This window comes from Trichomycterus rosablanca, chromosome 17 (assembly GCF_030014385.1).
Source record: "Trichomycterus rosablanca isolate fTriRos1 chromosome 17, fTriRos1.hap1, whole genome shotgun sequence".
NCBI lineage: Eukaryota > Metazoa > Chordata > Actinopteri > Siluriformes > Trichomycteridae > Trichomycterus > Trichomycterus rosablanca.
This window is the reverse complement of record NC_086004.1, coordinates 29,161,298-29,182,378: the sequence shown is the minus strand read 5'-3', so window position 1 is coordinate 29,182,378 and position 21,081 is coordinate 29,161,298. Positions and strand designations below refer to the sequence as shown.

Here is a 21,081-nt window from a genome sequence, read left to right as displayed (position 1 = left end):
AACAGGCACAACCATGAAATAAACTTGTACACGATTGCCCCCTTGTGGAGGCTTTACGTTACATCTTGTAAACCACAGTGGGACCAGATTGCCACTGTTTTTTATTAATGAAGTATATTTCTTTTTGATGCATCATTTGTGCTGCCTGGGTCAGGGTAAAAATCATGAACAAAATGTGGGTTTCTTGAAAAATCCTGTTCTACAGAGATCTACAGAACTCTCTAAGCTGTGGTTGAGGTGCCATGGTCACTAGGTGTCACAGTTGCAGCAGTAAGGATGTGACTCCTAACCCTGGGTCTTTCCTCATTTGGACACTGTCACTTACGTCTGTAGGGCACCCGGCCGGGCCGATGTGTCACCCGTGTGCCATACAGATCTATTCAAATTAGAATGAGAATAATGCATCTCGAATCTATAAGCATCCTGTTTCAGGTCGTATCTCCTGTCGACTACATAAATATGCTGCCCTATACACCGAGTCACGATTGCTTCTACTTTCACCAAACAATAACCCCCATATAGGGGGTCAACTGGGTACAAAAGAGATGCAAGTCCGTTTTAAACTTTTTAGAATAAAATAAAAAGTATTTTCCTACATCACATGGGACTGAAGCACGTATAATAATGTGAAATTTGCATTTGTCCCCACTGATCTCATTAAAACCTGCACCTTCTCCTCGCCTGCTGAGAGCCTACGGGTGCCACCGCGCTTAAACCGGCTGCCTTTTTTTATTTTATTTTTTTTCGGTCAGGTCCCGTTCTTTTGCGCTGAGAAACGGTCCGAGTTTAAGCTAAACGAGCTGAACCATCAGTCAAAAGTAAGCAAGAACGAGCTGACACGGTCACTTGCGGTCACAAACGTTGGCAAAGATTTTGGTTTGGGGAATTTAGCGGCCGCCTCTATTCCAAGCAACTTACAATTACAACTGAAAGCGGTTTGAGCAATTGTGAGTCTTCAGGGCCTTGCTCAGGGGCCCAACAGAGGCAACCTGCCGCCGGTGAGGCTTGAACAGGCAACCCTCTGATTATTACCCCTGCTAAAAACACGAGTAACAATTTATTGTTACTTGAAATAAAAAAGCAGTACAGTAAACCCTATTCGACCTTCCCATCCTCAGACACCCAGCCACATCATGGCACAGCTGAGATTCGAACTCAGATCTCAATTATGGTGTGTCATCACCTCAGAAACAATTCAGCGTCCACTTTTTCTTTGAAATCAGCCCAAAACGACTACAATTAACTTTTACTAGTTAATTCCACCACCACTTTGATTACTGGGAGTTTCATTCTTCCGCTGGACGATACAGATACAGTGATATCACTGCAATGCACTGCAGTTCCTGTACCTGACTGGAACCCAGTACAGAAGGTCCAACGACACTAAAGACCAGATTCTTACATAAAAGCTCCCAAAATGGGTCATGAAACGTCCCACCAGACGTATTAATGCAAAAAATGCCACAGTTTTCAGAACGTACTTCGCTCTCTGAACCTTCCTTACATGTTTATACTCACAGCTTAGATAAACAGCTTCAAACATCATTTCCTCCATTGACCTAATATTTCACATGAATTAGAAATTGTTATGAATAATTTGTCACGGTTCAGGCACAGAAAATGGCCCACATGACAAAAGATCCAATTATTTAGGGAATATCGTTTTCTCAAATATGCATGAACATCAGAGGAGACGGAATAATGAATCTCGCATAATTTATTAACCCAGTCCGAACTCGTTCTATTAAGCATGGAGTAAAACAGATCGCCAGTCAGGTCAGGACAGCATTTTCAATCATTATGTCTCTAATTTACACTGCATGGTCAAAAGTATTCGGACGCCTGACCATGAGCTTGTTGGACGTCCCATTTCCAAAACAAACGGTATTGAAATAGAGCGACGTGTGTGTGATCTTCTCAGCTACAATAACAGCCTCTCTTTTGAAACGGCTTCTCACAAGACTTTGAAGTATGCTTAACGTCAAGTTCTCCCTACACGACGTTCCAGGTCGTCCGGTCGCTGTACAGTTCACACTACACGACTGGATCTCTTGTAATCGGGAGTCTTTCGAGTCGGTGTGTATTTCACACTACACGACTGATCGGCGATAGGGGGTCACACACTACACCGTCTGTCACCAACTGGAATCGCATGCGAGCTTCTCAGGTCTCACAAACTACGTTTTGTCACAAGTGACGAGGGGTTTAATGATACCACGTCCAAAAATGCACGTCAACAAGTAGCGAGCGATCAAAGTTTGTGCTCTGATGTGCAGCGTAAAAGCAGAGAGAAAAATAAATGAATCCGAGTGGATTTGGCAACGCGACCAGCAGGGATCGTTCTGTTCTGTAGCGAGTTGGAGGTTAATAAATATTTTTGTAATGCAGTGTCGGTATTATGGTTTGGTGTGGACGATAAGTTCACAAATATTGTAAAGCTTGTGTGTGTGCTGATGTATTCTGATAGAAACTATATTATCCCCCTCACCGCACTCAGTGCCAGTCGCAACCGACTGATCCAGATATTCAACATGCTAGATATCTCTCCTCAGTCGCCGAGCGCTCAGATCCAGTTGTTGAGCAGTTCACACACAGCGATTGAGAGCCGAGTTTCGATCGCAGAGCGAACGCCGTGTTGCTCACGAGCCGGCAAATCAGGGCAAAAGTCGTGTAGTGTGACCCTTTAGTGAAAAGATGACAGCGTTTTGTATGGCTGGGCACTGATGTTGATGTTCCAGATCTGGTTTCTTTAAACCGAGCTTTTCTCCATGTCTCACAGTCACGCTGGAACTGGAAAGGACCTTCCCTAAACTGTTGCTCCATAAAAAGTTGGAAGCATATATTCTCTTTATATAACTGATTTATCACACATAACGTACGTCCCAAAGCTTAATTTGTCAAAAGAGGGACGTCTGTAATTTACACTGCATGGTCAAAAGTATTCGGACGCCTGACCATGAGCTTGTTGGACGTCCCATTTCCAAAACAAACGGTATTGAAATAGAGCGACGTGTGTGTGATCTTCTCAGCTACAATAACAGCCTCTCTTTTAAGAAGGCTTTTTACAGGACTTTGAAGTATGCCTAAGGGAATTTGTGCCCATTTAGTCAAAAGATGACAGAATTCGCAGATCTGGTTTCTTTAAACCGAGCTTTTCTTCATGTCTCACAGTCCTGCTGGAACTGAAAAGGACCTTCCCTAAACTGTTGCTCCATAAAAAGTTGGAAGCGTATATTCCCTTTATCTAAATGATTTATCACACGTGATAGCAGCTGATGTTGCTGAAACACATGAATTCCAAAATAGCCTATATAGCGTACGTCCCAGAGCTTCATTTGTCAAAAGAGGGACGTAAATTACAACACCCATGCTAAATTCTGTAGCGGGATCTACCGCGGGCAAATTAGCACGCTAAACCCTGAGTGCACAGCAATTAAATCTGATTCATTTAGCGAGTTATGAAACATATACAAACAGGTTTAGTGAAGCGATGTGATCTCGGAGGAATTCTACAGCCTGCACCACGTTTATGAAGTTATTCGTCCTCGTCGAGGCCGCGCTGGTATCGAGGTGCAATTATTTTTAGATTTCTGTTTTTGTGTTTTACCCCCCGGCCTGCTGCTTGAGTGCAAATCACCTTTGATGAATGACGCCACCCTCAGACCACACATCAATGAGGTAATTTCGGGAATATTCATGTATTAGCCTGTGGAAATTAACCCCAAATTTCTATTTACATGCAAATCCGTTCCTCTAGTGAAAAACACTTCCTGTGCTTTTGATATTAGAGCTTTCTGGGGAGTCTTTAAATGTTTATATGAGGAAAATTTGCCAAGTTCTGCCGTGCATTACAGGATTATCCAGCCAGTTTTGAGGCTGATTTACTCCTCTTCACAAAACTCTAAAATTTGTCATGGCTACCCATCATATGTATTAAATCTTCAATAATTAGGACGCTGTAGATGCTGTAACATGAAGCAAACACTGACTGTCAAATGAAAACACATAATCTTTTCATAATGGATAAGGACAGACAACCACCAAGAGTCTGGCTCAATTTTAATATTAATGAAAGACGTCTGTAGACGTTTTCATGCTCATTATTTTGTAAGGTTTAGCTTTTTTTCAGGTAGGTTCTTACCAAGTTTCTGTACAACACATACTGGGCAGCTGTAGCCTACTGGTAAGGTATTGGACTAGTAATCGAAATGTCACTGGTTCAAGCCCCACAACTGGCAGGTTGCCACTGTTGGGCCCTTCAGCAAGGCCCTCAAACCTCAATTGCTTAGACAATCAAGTGTCACAATGATATATACTGTATAACATAATGATTTGGGTAAACACTGTTTGGTCTGGAAGGAGAAAAAAACAAACTCCAAGCTTTCCCTCCCAACATGACTCATTCTCATAACTCAATAGAAGACGGAGTACTGTTATAGCGGCAAAGAAATGCCAAATCTATACTAATGTGATCAGGATTGGATATTGTTTGACCAGACAGTTCATCATGTACATTTCTGCTATTTTACCACCCACACGTAAAACAAGACCGAGCTGTTTTCCCTTTCAAATGTACAACCAGACCCTACAAGACAGCTGTACTTTGACTGGGAGAACATGTCACGAGCGGTCACATTGGACTTCATTTAACAAGAACTGAAGCTAACCCGACTCATCTCGGCCCTGGAGACCCAGTTTCTCCTCCACACAGTCGAAGAAACATGGAGTCATCAAACTCGGTGGCCTGAATCCAGTCCCCGAGAGCAAAGAAACCCATCACGCTGCTCATATTTTATTTATGGATTCAGCTGTAGAGGCGCTGACTGCAGTCAAACCTTTCAGGAATCTGAGAGGAACACGATTCGGTGCGCTCTCAATTAGCTGCACCAGATTTGACTTCTCTACAAATACGCAGTCATATTTCAGAAGGGAAAAAAACATTTAAACATTGACGTGGGAGGACGTTAAAAGCCACAAGTCAAGTCTTTTTTAATGGATCACGTCGAACACTTACCTGGACGAAAGAACCAGTACTATTTTTATCAGTGTGCTCAGGTTGTGAGCTTTTAATGCCATGCTGACCGTGTACTGGTAAGTAATAATGACTCGGTGGCTCATTTAGTACTGAGGCTCCGACAGACTCAAAAACAGCCCTTAAGTTTATTATTTGCTATTTATTTTGACCTATTTTCATTAACTAGGTATGAGCATTCTTACTGCTGAGGTACTTATAGAGCAAAAGAGCAAGTACAGAGTTCCAATAACCCCATCGTAGGCTGAAAATATCGTAAATCGAAAACGGTACTACTGTGGCCTAAGCTAAGCCCAGCCTAAAGTCTCAGAACGGTGATCAGTAATTTGTCAAATGTTTTGATATATTAATATTAAACACTGAATATAAATGTGTAACACTGGGGAAGCTTTATGGTTATAATAACAGTTTACAATAACATGCATTATTTTATGTGTTGGTACTGTATTCACCAATAAGTGTCTTTGTATTTATGAAAGGCTGAGCCCGACTCTTGATGGTTGTTTGTCCTTAATCCATTATGGAAAGGTTGTGTGTTTTCATTCAACAGTCAGAGTCCTAATTATTAAAGATTTAACACACGTGATGGGTAGTGATGTAACGATGCACCACAAGGCAGTTAAAAATCGGTGCACATGTGCCACGATTCGAATCGGTAATTCATGTCAAATGATTCGACATTCACTTTAAACAGCAGAGGGCGCTGGCGCTATTTACCTCGCCTGGTTGACATTACTACACAGAGTTGTACAGGATTTTCCAGCCAAATTTATTCATGTGAGGATACTTCTCTACTCTTTATTTGTATTATTCATTTATTTATTCAATGTGGGATTTGTTTTAAAAATTCATTGTAGTTTTTTTACATAATAAGCATTATTTGGCAAAGTTTGTATCTACCTCAGAAATAAAAGGGCATTCATTATTTAGATAAATAAAAGACTTTATTGAATTTTTTAAGAGAAATAATAAAAGCAAACTCTGTCATAATTTGTCTTCAATTTCATTTTGTTTAAAAAAATCGGGGAAAAATCGTATCGTGAACCCAGTATCGTGAATCGTATCGCATCGTGGGTAGACTGTATCGTTACATCCCTAGTCCTGAGTGTACATTTTAGGGTTTTGTGAAAAGGGGTAAATCAGCCTCAAAACTGTCCGGATGATCCTGTAATGCACGGCAGGCGTAACTACCCATACAACATTCAGCGAATTTTCCTCATATAAATATTTAAAGACTCCCCAGAGAGCTCTAATATCAAAAGCACAGCAGGTGTTTTCACGAGAGGAACGGATCTGCATGTAAATAGGAAGAAGCTACTGAACGCAAGATACTCCGAACTTTAACATTCTAAATGCGATTAAGAACATAGCTTCCAAAGCGATACGTTTCCTCTACATACGGCTCGCTATAACCAAAGTGATGTTAACCGTACTGATCATTAGCGAGATTAAAGCATCTCATCTCAGCGTGGGCTTTCATCATAACCTCGAAATACCGTTAAATCGACAGATCGTAACCGGAAGAGCGTCTGTACTGATATTGATGGTCACCTTTATAATCTGCACCTCGGTCAAACCTGCCCTCGTTTTTATCGCCTGGGCCCTAATAGCGCTAGGGCTGGGCGATATGACTGAACAACTCATATCTCGATATGCTTTAGAGAAGTGGCGACGTACGATAAGATGAAAACCTTAGTAAAGATAGTAAAGTGCCAGTATTCGTTTGTGCTGTACTATAACTGTATAAAAGTAAATCTAACTAGCGCTATCCTGTACCACAAATACTTCCAAATTTTTACGTTGATGTTTCGGTCACAGTCTATCACGCTAGCCCATCACCACTGAGATCCGGGCTTGAATTTCAGCAGTGCTATTGACCAGCCAGGCGTCTACACAGGCATGATTGGCTGAAGGTTGTTTACCCAGTGTTTTCCCCCAGCTTTTCACTTTTAAAATGTCTAAATAAATAAAGTGTAAAGAAAAGTAAGCAGAGCTGAAAGTCAGTTTAAAATTTCAGCATGTCCACACATTGACAGACTCAAGGACGCACCACAAGCTGCACACTAAACCGACCGAGCCGAAACGCCTTTCAGACGGCCTGAATGCAGCCCGAGTATTCAGACCATGAAGGACATTATTTATATACCGTGCGTCTACGTTATTACAAAGTCGCCACCGTGACCCTCACAGGTACCGCGCGCTTGGTAAAAACACTCGGCGGCTAAATCCTGCATAAACAGCGCGGAGGTCGGAAATAAGAAAAGCCGCTGGCTAGCCGGGAATCTCTCGCTGGCTTTTCTGTCATCCGGCGGATTTCTGTTCGTGCTTCACTCGGTTATTGTGCTCGGATGAGCTTCGACCCGGAAGGTCGCACTATAACAGGGAAAATGCTTCTGTAATCTAGCGCTGCTCTGTAATCTCGGTGTTGGTGCGCGACCTCACATTCAATTCATTCGCTTTTCGGGGTTCTACGTGCAGCATCATAGGCTTTCAGCTCAATAATGGCACGCTTGTTGCATAGCAAATACTAGCCAAACCTCACTAACCTTACAAGCCAAACAGTTCTGCTTTTTATTACTCATACGCTCTGTCATTTTTACTGAAAAAATCAGAGCTGTAAAACACGTCTGAGCTCAAGGTTTTCTTTCACATGTACTGAATGATACAGCCATTAAATAATCAGCGACTTCTCTTTCCTTTCTGGCTGAACTGATATTCTATCAGTTGACCAGTACAACACAATTCACTTCAAAGGTTAAAACTGTCTCACACAGGTTAGTTAAAAACAAAACACTTCAAAACTGATGAATGATGAGCAGAACTGACACATTATTTTAATATAATACATAATATTATATAATACAATATAATGCATGTTTCATATTTACATTTGGCAGATGCTATTAATCGAATCAGCTTACAATCGGGACTGAATACAATGCAAAAGCAATTCAGGGCTAAGGCCCTTGCTCAGGGGTCCATCAGTGGCAACTTGGCAGTGGTGGAGCTTGATCCAACAACCCATCACAAATCGGAACTGGTCCAGGCAGTGTTTGGTAACTAAAAACAAATACAACACCTCCTGATAGTGGATTTTGAGTTTCAACAGTAATGTTTTATATACTTTTATTGTTTAGTGATCAAGTGTTCAATCAAGACCAGATTAATAAACGTTAATATCACATGCCTTCACTCTGATATTCAATATTCAACCAAATATAAAGGTTTGTATTATTATTTTATATAATTGCTGAAGTGAGATGAAAGTACTACAGTACTGGAGAAGCGGGATATTCCACTAGCACACCAGCGCCGAGGTTCCAAACTCGGCAGTGCCACTGGTCAGCTGGGCGCCATCTAGCGGTCATAATTGGCAGTGCCTGCAGCAGACACGATTCTGAACGGGCTATGTGGGTGGGGTCTTCAAACACTATGTGAGGACCCTGATTGGCAGAATGCATGGGTGAAAATGGGTTCCGCTAAGGGCTGTGCACGGGTCGGAGGAGGCGTGAGCAGCAATATACCCACCTCGACTGCAATCAAGGATCAGGGAAAATGCATAAATAAAATAGAAAAAAAAAGGAAAGTACTACAGTAGACACAATTCTAAGCAAAAATCCACCAATCAGAGTCGTTGCAATCACAGGTATTTTAATGCTAAACAGAGCCAAGACGTGCTGACAGTTTCTCTCTCCAAAGTATGCAAGTTTAGGCAAAAAGATTGAGAACAGAAGTCTAATCAAGTCAAATTGATTTCGTCTCAAAGCAGCTTCCCAGATTCCGGGTCTAAAACCCCTTAGCGAGCAGCCGAGGGCGACAATGGCAAGAAAAGGCCATTCAGGCCTCCCTGAATATATTTTAGGGAGGAAACTGTAAAAGGAATCTGACTTAATAGGGACGTCCTCGGTCAGGAGTTGACCGAGAAGCAATAGAGGCGAAATACGATCGGGTAATTGGATACGACCATGTTGGGTGGAAAATGTATTAAAAAAAGTACTCAGGGATTTTACAGTGTCTAAGACAGAAACAAATGAGAAATTTACAGGCAGAAGCAAAGCCACTAAAAATCGTGTGCTCACTGTTGAGCCCTGCATTAGGGAACGTAAAAGCCGTCTGCAGGAGGCATCCTATAATAAAATATGCTCCATATTACTTCCTCAGGGACGTAACCATATAACCCAACATCACCGTCTACACACACACATCATTCCAGCGTTATTTACTCTTGTTTTCGTATTTTGATCCACTTTATGACGGTTTTGCTTTTTACAAACAAAACAATAATACAGAAATGTTGAGCTCTTTCAGCAAGCCTGACAGGCCTTTAAATCACGTCAGGAGGGTCGCTCTTAATTAAAGAAAAAACCCGTCAGACGTCCCTAGTGCAGCGGATGGGAAAGAAACATCGGCGCAAAACGATTTCCATGTTTACCGGATAGCTGAACCTCGGCTCAATAAAATCCTATCAATTACGCATTTTACGAGACGAGCCCCAGTCCACCATTAGCTACCGGCGTGTAAACCCGTAACACTAATAAACACATTAAACAATCAATAAATAACAGCAGAAAAACTATTGTTTCGACAAAGCGGCTCACCGCAAGACTGAAAGCCAGAGGGAACCTAAAGTGTGATAATCACACCCTAATTGGATTCATGCTGGTGTTAAGGTGACAATTTGTAGTAGACCGGAGAATGCATCAGTTGTGCTTTACCTAAATGTCTTCCTCTTTTACTACGTAAGTACGTGAAGCTAATCTTGAGTGTATGGTGGTGGTGTGTTAGTGTGTGTTGTCCTGGTATGAGTGGATCACACACAGCAGCTCTGCTGGAGTTATTAAAGAGTCCACCAACCAAAAATATCCAGCCGACAGCGCCCCGTGGGCAGCGTCCTGTGACCACTGATGAAGGTCTAGAAGATGAGCGACTCAAACAGCAGCAATAGATGAGCGATCGTCTCTGACTTTACATCGACAAGGTGGACCGACTAGGTAGGAGTGTCTAATAGAGTGGACAGTGAGTGGACACGGTGTTTAAAAACTCCAGTTCATACCAGCACAACACACACTAACACACCACCACCATGTCAGTGTAACTGCAGTGCTGAGAATCATCCACCACCTAAATAATACCATTATTTGACCATTGAAGAACAGCATGCAGAGAAATAGATGGACTACAGTCAGTAATTGTAGAACTACAGAGTGCTTCTATATGGTAAGTGGAGCTGATAAAATGGACAGTGAGGGTAGAAACAAGGAGGTGGTTTTAATGTCATCTGTGATCTGACCTGTGTATATATTCTGGATTTATTATTATTATTATTATTATTATTATTTTTTGCTGATATCGATCGCAGAGCCTCGGCCCCCTCACTGCCCAGATATAGCCAATCATGTCTGTCTGTACGTAAACACCCAACTGGCACCACTGTTATTCAAATTCTGTATCCCAACAGTATTGAGCTGGTGTGATGTACCACTAAGCCACCCAAGCGAGATAATAACAGTAAAAATCAATGAGATATTATAGCAAAAGAATAGAATAAAGCTAAACCTGTGAAATGTAACGGTATTCAATAACAGACCGACTAAACTGCAATACTGCTGCTGGCACAATTCATTTGATGAAAGGAAATTAAAACCGCAGTTGCAAAATCCAATAATGACTCGAATTAATCGAACTCAGTATGTAAATAGCACTGCAAAAGCAAAAGTTAATAACAAGGTGTTGATTTTATATAGAAATTAATACCATACTGATACAATCCAAACTGTAGTGCAGGATGCAGACAAATAAATACATTACCTTGCCTGAATGTTGCAAACTTTGGAACTTATAAATAAATAAAAGTATTTACCTCTGCAAACAATGAATCAAGGTGAAACTCATGTTTACTCGTTTAAATTTGCTCAAATGCTTTTAAAAAAAGCGTCAGATAGGTTTTAGCTTTGATTCACACCCCACCGCTGCTACGTTGCCAGTGCTGGTCACCTAATTAAGGCTCTTATCCCTTAATTGCTTGCATTTTAATACATTAAATTATTCTGTCACTTTGAATGAAAGCATCTGCTGAATGTCAATTTTCCCAACATGAAACAACGGGATCAAAACATATTTACAGCTTTTAGCAGACTGAATACAATGCAAACAAGGGTTACGGGCCCAACAGTGGCAACTTGGCAGTGGTGTGGCGTAAACCTGCCACCTTCTGATCACTAGTCCATATGGTACCTTAACCACTAAGCTACCACTGCCATGTATAGTCGAGAGTGGGATACAGGACCAAAAGTGTGTCATTCAAACAGTGTTTACCAGGAGTTAGACAAGTAATCTTTGCCAGTACACCTGCCCGAGGTCAAAACACAGATTGCCAAGGTGCTCGGGTGGCACAGTGGTAAAACACACGAACCCACTTGTGCTGAGATTTTTAAGCACTCGAGTCTGAAGCTCTGCTCTGCACACACTGACATGTTTGTGGCTCAGTGGTTAAAACACTGAACTAGTAATCAGAAGGTTTCAGGTCCAAGCACCAGTACTGACATGTTGTCACTGTTGTACCCATGAGCGAGGCCCTTAACCTTCAAGTGCGCAAATTGTGTTTAGTCATGACTGTAAATCATTTTGGATAAAATCGGCCGCTAAATGCAAATGTAAATGTGCATGAATGAGGTATAATGACACACTACCAGCTTGTAGGGCAGTTGTAGCCTAGCGGTTAAGGTCCTGGACTAGTAGATAAGAAAGTTGCTGGTTCAAGCCCCACCACTGCCAGGTTGCCACTGTTAGTCCTTTGAGCAAGTGCCTTAACCCTGAATTGCTTAGACGTTTTGGATAAAAGCATCTGCTAAATACCAAGAATGTAAATGATTGGCTATGTCTGAGGGAGAGCAGGTCAAATGAGGGATTCCTCATTGCTGCTACAATTACGACCTCTGCTGGCTGGTCAATGGCGCCTGCGCACATACATATGATAGTGGAGATCGGTGCATGACTCTCCATGTGCAATACTGATCCCTATGTGATTCAAATGAGTGCAGTCGTGTGTGAGTGCAGTGATATTCGTGTTATGCCAAGTTCACACTACACGACGTTCCAGGTCGTCCGGTCGCTGTACAGTTCACACTGCACGACTGGATCTCTTGTAATCGGGAGTCTTTCGAGTCGGTGTGTATTTCACGCTACACGACTGATCGGTGATAGGGGGTCACACACTACACCGTCTATCACCAACTGGAATCGCAGGTGAGCTTCTCTGGTCTCACAAACTACGTTCTGTCACGAAAACAAACGTGAGAAGTGACGAGGGGTTTAATGACACCACGTCCAAAAATGCACGTCAACAAGTAGCGAGAGATCAAAGTTGTGCGCTGATGTGCAGCATAAAACAAGGAGGATAAATAGGAACAGTAGGGATCGTTCTATAGTGAGTTGGAAGGTTAATAAATATTGTTTGCAGTGCAGCGTGGGTGTTCTGTAGAGAACGATAAGGTCGGAAATACTTTAAAACTTGTGTATGTGCTGATGTATTCTGATATACACTCCTCCCCTGTGTTTCCCATCACCCCGTATCTTGCGTTCTCATTGGCTGTTCGGCATAGCACTCATTGCCAGTCGGGCAACTCAGTTCCAGATATTCGACAAGCTTGGCGAGCTGCTCGGATCGAGTTGTTGAGTAGTTGTTGAGTTTCGATCACCGAGCGAACGCCGAGTTGCTCCCGAGCCGGCAAATCTAGCGCCGACCAGTCGGGGAGCGAAAATCAGGGCACAAATCGTGTAGCGTGAACCAGGCATTAGACTCGTCTTGTTATGGGTGCATCTTAAGAGGGTTTATCTGCATATAATCTTGTCCTCTTGTTTTCTTCTGCCCTTAAATGTTCAGTTTTGGAATTTGTTTTGTCTCGTTCCATTGATCTGGTGCACCAGAGTTCAAAAAGGAGCGTTCACACTGTAATGAAGCGCACTAACAGAGCAATCGCACCAGGGTTCGTTCTAAAGCTGACAAGTACAAACACAACCAGAAACTCTACAGCGAAAACCGAACACACATGATTCATTCAGCAGCAAAAACATTCTCAGTAAATATTCAGGAACAGATGCTGTTGGAGAACAATTAGGAGTGATAAGATAATCAGATATTTTCACCCTGCAGATGGTGTGATCATTTTGCAACCGTGCGAACTCTTCTTCATGTTTCACCACAACAAATAAGCTCAAATACCAAGGTCTGGCAGATCATTAAAAACCCATTTTCAGGAGGATTTTTTTTTCTACGCCACAATTTTCATTTTGCATTCGCAGTGCTCTGGGGTTTTGTCTACAAAATCGTTTTAAGACCACACCAAACATAATTAATTATTACAATATGTGCGTTTTCAGAGCTCTGTGTGTTGAACAGAACAGTAAACAGTCATTATTTCCTCTAATCTTGGCTTCACTCAAAGGTTTCAAGCAAATGAAACTAATTGCTATTAGACATCATGACAAACAAAATGAAGGCATGTGCACACATTAAATCCTTTGAGAAATACTGACATCCAGTTATGACTAAGTGATTTAGAAAAATATCCTACAGCAGGCGCATTTCTTGAAGATTTATCCAGAAAGAGGGCTGTAATTATGTTTGTTTGTTTGTTTGTTTATTAGGATTTTAACGTCATGTTTTACACTTTACACTGGTTACATTCATTTCAGGAAACAGTAGTTACTCATTACACAGGATTCATCAGTTCACAATTCACCTCACTTGCACGTCTTTGGACTGTGGGAGGAAACCGGAGGCCCCGGAGGAAACCCACGTGGACACGGGGAGAACACGCAAACTCCACACAGAAAGGACCTGGACCGCTCCACCTGGAGATCCAACCCAGGACCTTCTTGCTGTGAGGTGACAGTGCTAAACACTTAGCCACCACCCCTGTAATTACGTAGCCACTAAAACAGGTGGGTCTATCCAGTATAGCAATATTAATAATAATAAAAATAATCTAGGGCAGGTGGAACTCTATTTGTCACACACACATATATATATATATATATATACATACAGTACCAGTCAAAAGTTTGGACACACTTTCTCATTCCTGTGGTTTTTCTTGATTTTTTTTTTATTTTCAACATTGTAGATTAATACTGAAGACGTCCAAACTATGAAGGAACACATATGGAATTATGTAGTAAACAAAAAAGTGTTAAACAAACCAGAATATGTTTTATATTTTATATTCTTTAAAGTAGCCATCTTTTGCTTTGATGACAGCTTTGCACACTTTTTGGCATTTTCTCAATCAGCTTCATGAGGTGCCACCTGGAACGGTTTTCAATTAACGTTTGTGCCTCGTCTAGAGTTAATTTCTGGAATTTCTTGCTTTTTTAACGTGTTTGAGAGCATCAGTTGTGCCGTGCAGAGGTAGAATTGGTAAAATATAAAACATATTCTGGTTTGTTTAACATTTTTTTGCTCACTACATAATTCCATACGTGTTCCTTCATAGTTTGGACGTCTTCAGTATTGATCTACAATGTAGAAAATAAAAATAATCAAGAAAAACCACTGAAGAGGAGGTGTGTCCGAACTTTTGATATTCCCAAGCTCGTTTGGAAGCTGGGGTCAGAGCGCAGGGTGAGAAAACTCCATTTATCAATATAAACAACATTTTTCACGTTCCAATATCAAGTTTTAAGCTTCTGATCAAATTCAGTCACAGGTTTTGTCACATAAGAACACACACACCGTACTTTCAGCTTGAAACAAATGCAACATAAGTCACGCAAAAAGAGTCTCAGCGGTGCTATCGACCATTCGGGCACACACACAGACACGCTGTGAATGGCTGTCGAACGGTCGAACAGGCTCCTCATTGCTGGTTTAATTCCAGCCTCTGATGGCCGGCTGAGGCGCCTGCACCAGACTGGCCGAGCAATCTCTGGCGGGTAAAAAGAAGCGGTTGGACTGCACGCGTTTCAGAGAAGTCTCCTCGGTTAGAACAGGCGTCTGCAGCAGTGGAAAAAAGCGAGAACTAGGGGGAAAATCAAACTAAAATGAAGGACATGCAACAACTGCTTCAAAAGACTGCAAGATGACACACTGTCAGAAGTGCATGATGGAATTATAATAGGATGAATAGAAATGCATTGTCTTTTCCTCTTCGCATTTTTTGGGACGGGGGTGTTAGTCTAGTCTGCTTTGTGCTACCAGTTGCACAACCGTCAGATATCTCATAGTCAGTCAATGAGAGGCAGTTTTATACAGAAGAAAAACCCTCTCTGAACCAGAAGCACACAAAGATCAATGTGTTTATTAGCACGTTATAAGCAGACACAGCATCCTAAATTCATGCTACAGCAATAAACAATATTAGGGATGGGAATTTTACTGTATAATTCATACCAACACCAACACAGATGAACAAAATATTTGTTCATTGCGAAACGAAAAAGCTGCAATTAACATAACACGGTAAAGCTGCAGTATTGTTGCAGTCTGTCATCCTGAGATACAGGGAATGCAATTATTCTACTAATGAACATTACAGCATTATTCATCGCAAAGTCAACTCATAACAGCATCGTGGGGCAGCAGCACAACAACAGCAAAGGCTAATGAGCATGTTATTATTAGTGCCGGTGTTATTTTTAGAGCGCAAAATAGGATTCAGAGTCAGAGGTAGGGTTCTGCTTTTTTCTCAGATTATCTCAATAGGGCTCAATTTGTGCCGATCTGCAGCAAAGCATCGATCTCTCCAGGCTCAAAAAGGAACAGCTTCTTACCTCGGAGCAAGACGGCTCTGCTGCCATTGTGAAGCCCTGCGGTTTGGCTTAATCCATATGTGGCGTTGGCCAAATCCAAATCCTTAATGATATCAATCTGTACATCCGGATCTAATCCAAACACGACAACTGAAGAGAGAAAAAGTGAGAGAGATGTCTGTTAAACACAATTAAAATTCACATTAAGCTGAAACTTTTATCCGAAGCAATTTACAGTGATGACTGATTATAATCTGAGCAATTCAGGGTTAAGGACCTTGCCAGGGGCCCAACAGCGGCAATTCTCTTATTTATCGTCCAGTACCTTATCTGCTACACGACACCTGCCCTTCAGGTGATCTGTAGGTGATTAAAATTGCAAGAATACGTTTGTGAACCAGAACGAACTGGATTTCTTCATCAAAACTGTAATAACATTCAAACACAATGACCCACATTCGACGGAGCTGCCTGAACTGGACACACTGGTCTTATTTTCCAGTTTCAGCATTAGCGTCTGTCTGTAGGCTCAAACTCAAACAGCATTTCCAATATCGTTATTTTAAATAATGCAAGAGCATTTATTTACATAGCAAATACCAATACTAATTCTAATAATAATGATTACATAACGTTCTGAGCAGGAAAGCAAGAAATGAATGCATCCCGCACAGGGCACCTATTCATTTCAGAACGTACTCGTTCACACCTAGGGGCACTGGTCATAGAAAATGATTAAAAGAATGAATAAAAAACTATATTTGTGTGTACAGAAAACACGCTTGTGATTGTGTTTTGTTACAATCTGAGTACCAGCCAGGAAATACAGTGTATCACAAAAGTGAGTACACCCCTCACATTTCTGCAAATATTTTATTATATCTTTTCATGGGACAACACTATAGACATGAAACTTGGATATAACTTAGAGTAGTCAGTGTACAGCTTGTATAGCAGTGTAGATTTACTGTCTTCTGAAAATAACTCAACACACAGCCATTAATGTCTAAATGGCTGGCAACATAAGTGAGTACACCCCACAGTGAACATGTCCAAATTGTGCCCAAAGTGTCAATATTTTGTGTGACCACCATTATTAGCACTGCCTTAACCCTCCTGGGCATGGAATTCACCAAAGCTGCACAGGTTGCTACTGGAATCCTCTTCCACTCCTCCATGATGACATCACAGAGCTGGTGGATGTTAGACACCTTGAACTCCTCCACGTTCCACTTGAGGATGCGCCACAGGTGCTCAATTGGGTTTAGTCCATCACCTTTACCTTCAGCTTCCTCAGCAAGGCAGTTGTCATCTTGGAGGTTGTGTTTGGGGTCGTTATCCTGTTGGAAAACTGCCATGAGACCCAGTTTTCGAAGGGAGGGGATCATGCTCTGTTTCAGAATGTCACAGTACATGTTGGAATTCATGTTTCCCTCAATGAACTGCAGCTCCCCAGTGCCAGCAACACTCATGCGGCCCAAGACCATGATGCTACCACCACCATGCTTGACTGTAGGCAAGATACAGTTGTCTTGGTACTTCTCACCAGGGCGCCGCCACACATGCTGGACACCATCTGAGCCAAACAAGTTTATCTTGGTCTCGTCAGACCACAGGGCATTCCCGTAATCCATGTTCTTGGACTGCTTGTCTTCAGCAAACTGTTTGCTGGCTTTCTTGTGCGTCAGCTTCCTTCTGGGATGACGACCATGCAGACCGAGTTGATGCAGTGTGCGGCGTATGGTCTGAGCACTGACAGGCTGACCTCCCACGTCTTCAACCTCTGCAGCAATGCTGGCAGCACTCATGTGTCTATTTTTTAAAGCCAACCTCTGGATATGACGCCGAACACGTGGACTCAACTTCTTTGGTCGACCCTGGCGAAGCCTGTTCCGAGTGGAACCTGTCCTGGAAAACCGCTGTATGACCTTGGCCACCATGCTGTAGCTCAGTTTCAGGGTGTTAGCAATCTTCTTATAGCCCAGGCCATCTTTGTGGAGAGCAACAATTCTATTTCTCACATCCTCAGAGAGTTCTTTGCCATGAGGTGCCATGTTGAATATCCAGTGGCCAGTATGAGAGAATTGTACCCAAAACACCAAATTTAACAGCCCTGCTCCCCATTTACACCTGGGACCTTGACACATGACACCAGGGAGGGACAACGACACATTTGGGCACAATTTGGACATGTTCACTGTGGGGTGTACTCACTTATGTTGCCAGCTATTTAGACATTAATGGCTGTGTGTTGAGTTATTTTCAGAAGACAGTAAATCTACACTGCTATACAAGCTGTACACTGACTACTCTAAGTTATATCCAAGTTTCATGTCTATAGTGTTGTCCCATGAAAAGATATAATGAAATATTTGCAGAAATGTAAGGGGTGTACTCACTTTTGTGATACACTGTACTAGCAACTTCGCAACTTTGTTCAAGCTAAATTGATTGAAAACAAGTACGTCTGAACGTTAAGAGCTACACAAATGCTAAATACAATGACTTACACCGATCATAACATTATGACCACCTTCCTAATATTGTGTTGGCCCCCTTTTGCTGCGTCATACGCAACAAACTGCGCTGCACTGTGTATTCTGACACCTTTCTATCAGAACCAGCATGAACTTATTTAGCAGTTGGGCTACAGTAGCTCGTCTGTCAGCCTTCGCCCCCCACGCGCATCAGTGAGCCTTGGCCGCCCATGACCCTGTCGCCGGTTTACCACTGTTCCTTCCTTGGACCACTTTTGATAGATACTGACCACTGCAGACCGGGACACACCCCACAAGAGCTGCAGTTTTGGAGATGCTCTGACCCAGTCGTCTAGCCATCACAATGTGGCCCTCAGATCCTCACGCTCGCCCATTTTTCCTGCTTCTAACATCAACCTTCAGGATAAAATGTTCACTCACTGCCTGATATATCCCCCCACTAACAGGTGCCGTGATGACGAGATGATCAGTGTTATTCACTTCACCCGTCAGTGCTCATAATGTTATGCCTGGAGTGTTTGGACCTTGTGGGCTTTTCTCTGTTAAAAATGCTTGGACAGTTGATGATTTTATTCCAGGATTTAACTTTTCTTGCTATGACTACCAAAACAAATCTTTCTCTCTCTGCTTTGGTGAAATTTTCTCTTTGATTAAACTAATTACTTTCATTGTCCTTTCATCTTTGGTGAACACAGCCAGAATACTTTTTTACTACGTCTGCATGAATAAGAGAGTTTTTGTGTAAATGAATGCAGACTGGGAGTGTCAGATGCATATTATATGCAAATAAGGGGCAAACGCAGTACATGCACTTAAAGCAGATGTACGTATATTAAGTGTGTTTTTATTCTGTATACCATTTTTAGGGCATTTTAAGGCAACTCTATTACATTTACATAGACAAGTGAGGAGTTTATCTGAGAATTTTAAAAGCCAGTCTAGCCAGTGTACAGAACAAATGCTGTCAGCAGCTGTAGCCTAGTGGTTAAGGTACTGGACCCGTAATCAAAAGGTTGCCCACCACTGTCAGGTTGCCGCTGTTGGGCCCTTAAGCAAGGCCCTTAACCCTGAATTGCTCAGATTGTATAGTGTCACAGTACTGTAAGTCGCTTTGGATAAACGCGTCTGCTAAATGCCGAATAAATATCTGTCGATGTTGCTACTGGCATTGTAAGCATGGATATTCCTAATTAGTGCATCTCAAGTATAAAACGTGTACAGATTTACTGGAATGGATCCCAACGGTGCCAACAAAATGCCCATAAAGTATACGAGCACCCCAGCACATTCAGATTCTACTATTCTGTTGATCCATCACTCATAAAACACAAGCCAGTTCAGCAATCTTTGTGACCTGAGCTCGCTTTCATACCTGTCCCAACACTAAACCCTCCTTAAAACTCACTTAGACCGCTTTCAATTGCCATCTTCACGCAGAGTGGAGATGAAGTGGTGCTGGTTAAGATCTTTATAGAGGATCCAGAGCACAATAGGGGATGTCAAGTGCATAATGATATGATGCAGTGCAACCTGGCTGGAATCATCTGCACTTGTTATGTTGGTCCTTTCATTTATTAGGATACACAAGTTCATACAGTACATGCTGTATTAATGTAAAGAATTTTAACATATAGGCCTAAACTTCAACCATAAGGGGATGTAAATATTGAATATTGACATTTGTTATTACCAAAGATCTACATCATAATCAGCCCTGCTGAAAACACATTACTGACCCCCAATGTCAAGTGTTGAGTGTGTGAGATGTATTACTATTACATGTATAAAAAAAACATGGCATATTTTATGAGAATTAATGAATACATTTTGATTTTTAAAGGGTTCACAAACTTTTTCTTGCGACTTTAGATTAGAGTAAACCCCTCTCTCCAATAAACATGCGCAGTTTTATTAGTTTACACCTTAATTCAGCTCTCTAAATTGGAATAATTTATAATGAGATTAATCGACCTCAGATGTGGCTTTATTACACACTTATATAAATAAATGTTATGTTTTTATTTCATTTTAAATCCTTTATTTACCTCAGACAAACTGATGGCACCTGGACACAATACAGTACTATATATAGCTCAGAAAGAATTACATCAGAGTACATTAGGCTAAAATACACTGTTTTTGAATAATTAAGACCACAATTGGAAATAATTCTAAGCATTATAAAGGCTAAGTAATGATTCTGAATAGACGACAAGACTTGATGTTCTGAGAGGAACGCGCAGCCTCCCGATCCCTCACATTCAATTCATCAATTCATCTAAAAACACATTAACACGGTCTGAAACGTTTCATAAGACAATAAACTCATCTTACCTGTACTAATGATTATTAAAAGCGGGAAAAGAGCGAATATAATCGACATTTTGAAGAGATTTAATCCTCCTCAGGACGGTTATAAACGCAGAAAGCCGACCAGCAGCTCGAGCCGGGGAGAGACTGAGGGAGTGAGCGCGAGCTGCCGAGCTCGCGGGACTCGTACTCAGCCAAACCGCCTTTCAGGGCACAGCGCATTCTGATTGGATGTGAGCGGCAACCATCGACCAATAGAAATACAGAGGAGGGATTTGAATTGTTTTTAATAAACGGCTGGATAAAATCTGACGCTTTGACGTCCAGCGATTCCCAGACTCAGGTCCACTCTGTGGTCATCACTATGTTCGAATCCATTGTTTCTGGACCCTGACTTCCATTTATTTTCAATGCAGTACTGTAAATACACCGATCAAGCATAACATTATGACCGCCTTCTTAATATTGTGTTGGTCCCCCTTTCGCTGCCAA

At 41.8% G+C, this 21,081-nt stretch overlaps 1 protein-coding gene across 1 annotated transcript in view; it reads right to left on the bottom strand.

The window, feature by feature from the left end:
* LOC134331915 (protein kinase C-binding protein NELL1-like) overlaps window positions 1-20,662 on the bottom strand; it is a 194,655-nt gene extending 173,993 nt beyond the window's left edge. Inside the window, exons 1-2 of the mRNA XM_063013452.1 lie at window positions 20,614-20,662; window positions 15,803-15,931 (exon numbers count right to left, since the gene is read on the bottom strand). Coding sequence (XP_062869522.1) covers window positions 15,803-15,931; window positions 20,614-20,662 — 178 coding nt within the window. The remainder of the gene's footprint in view (window positions 1-15,802; window positions 15,932-20,613) is intronic.
* Between the last annotated feature and the right edge of the window lie 419 nt (window positions 20,663-21,081).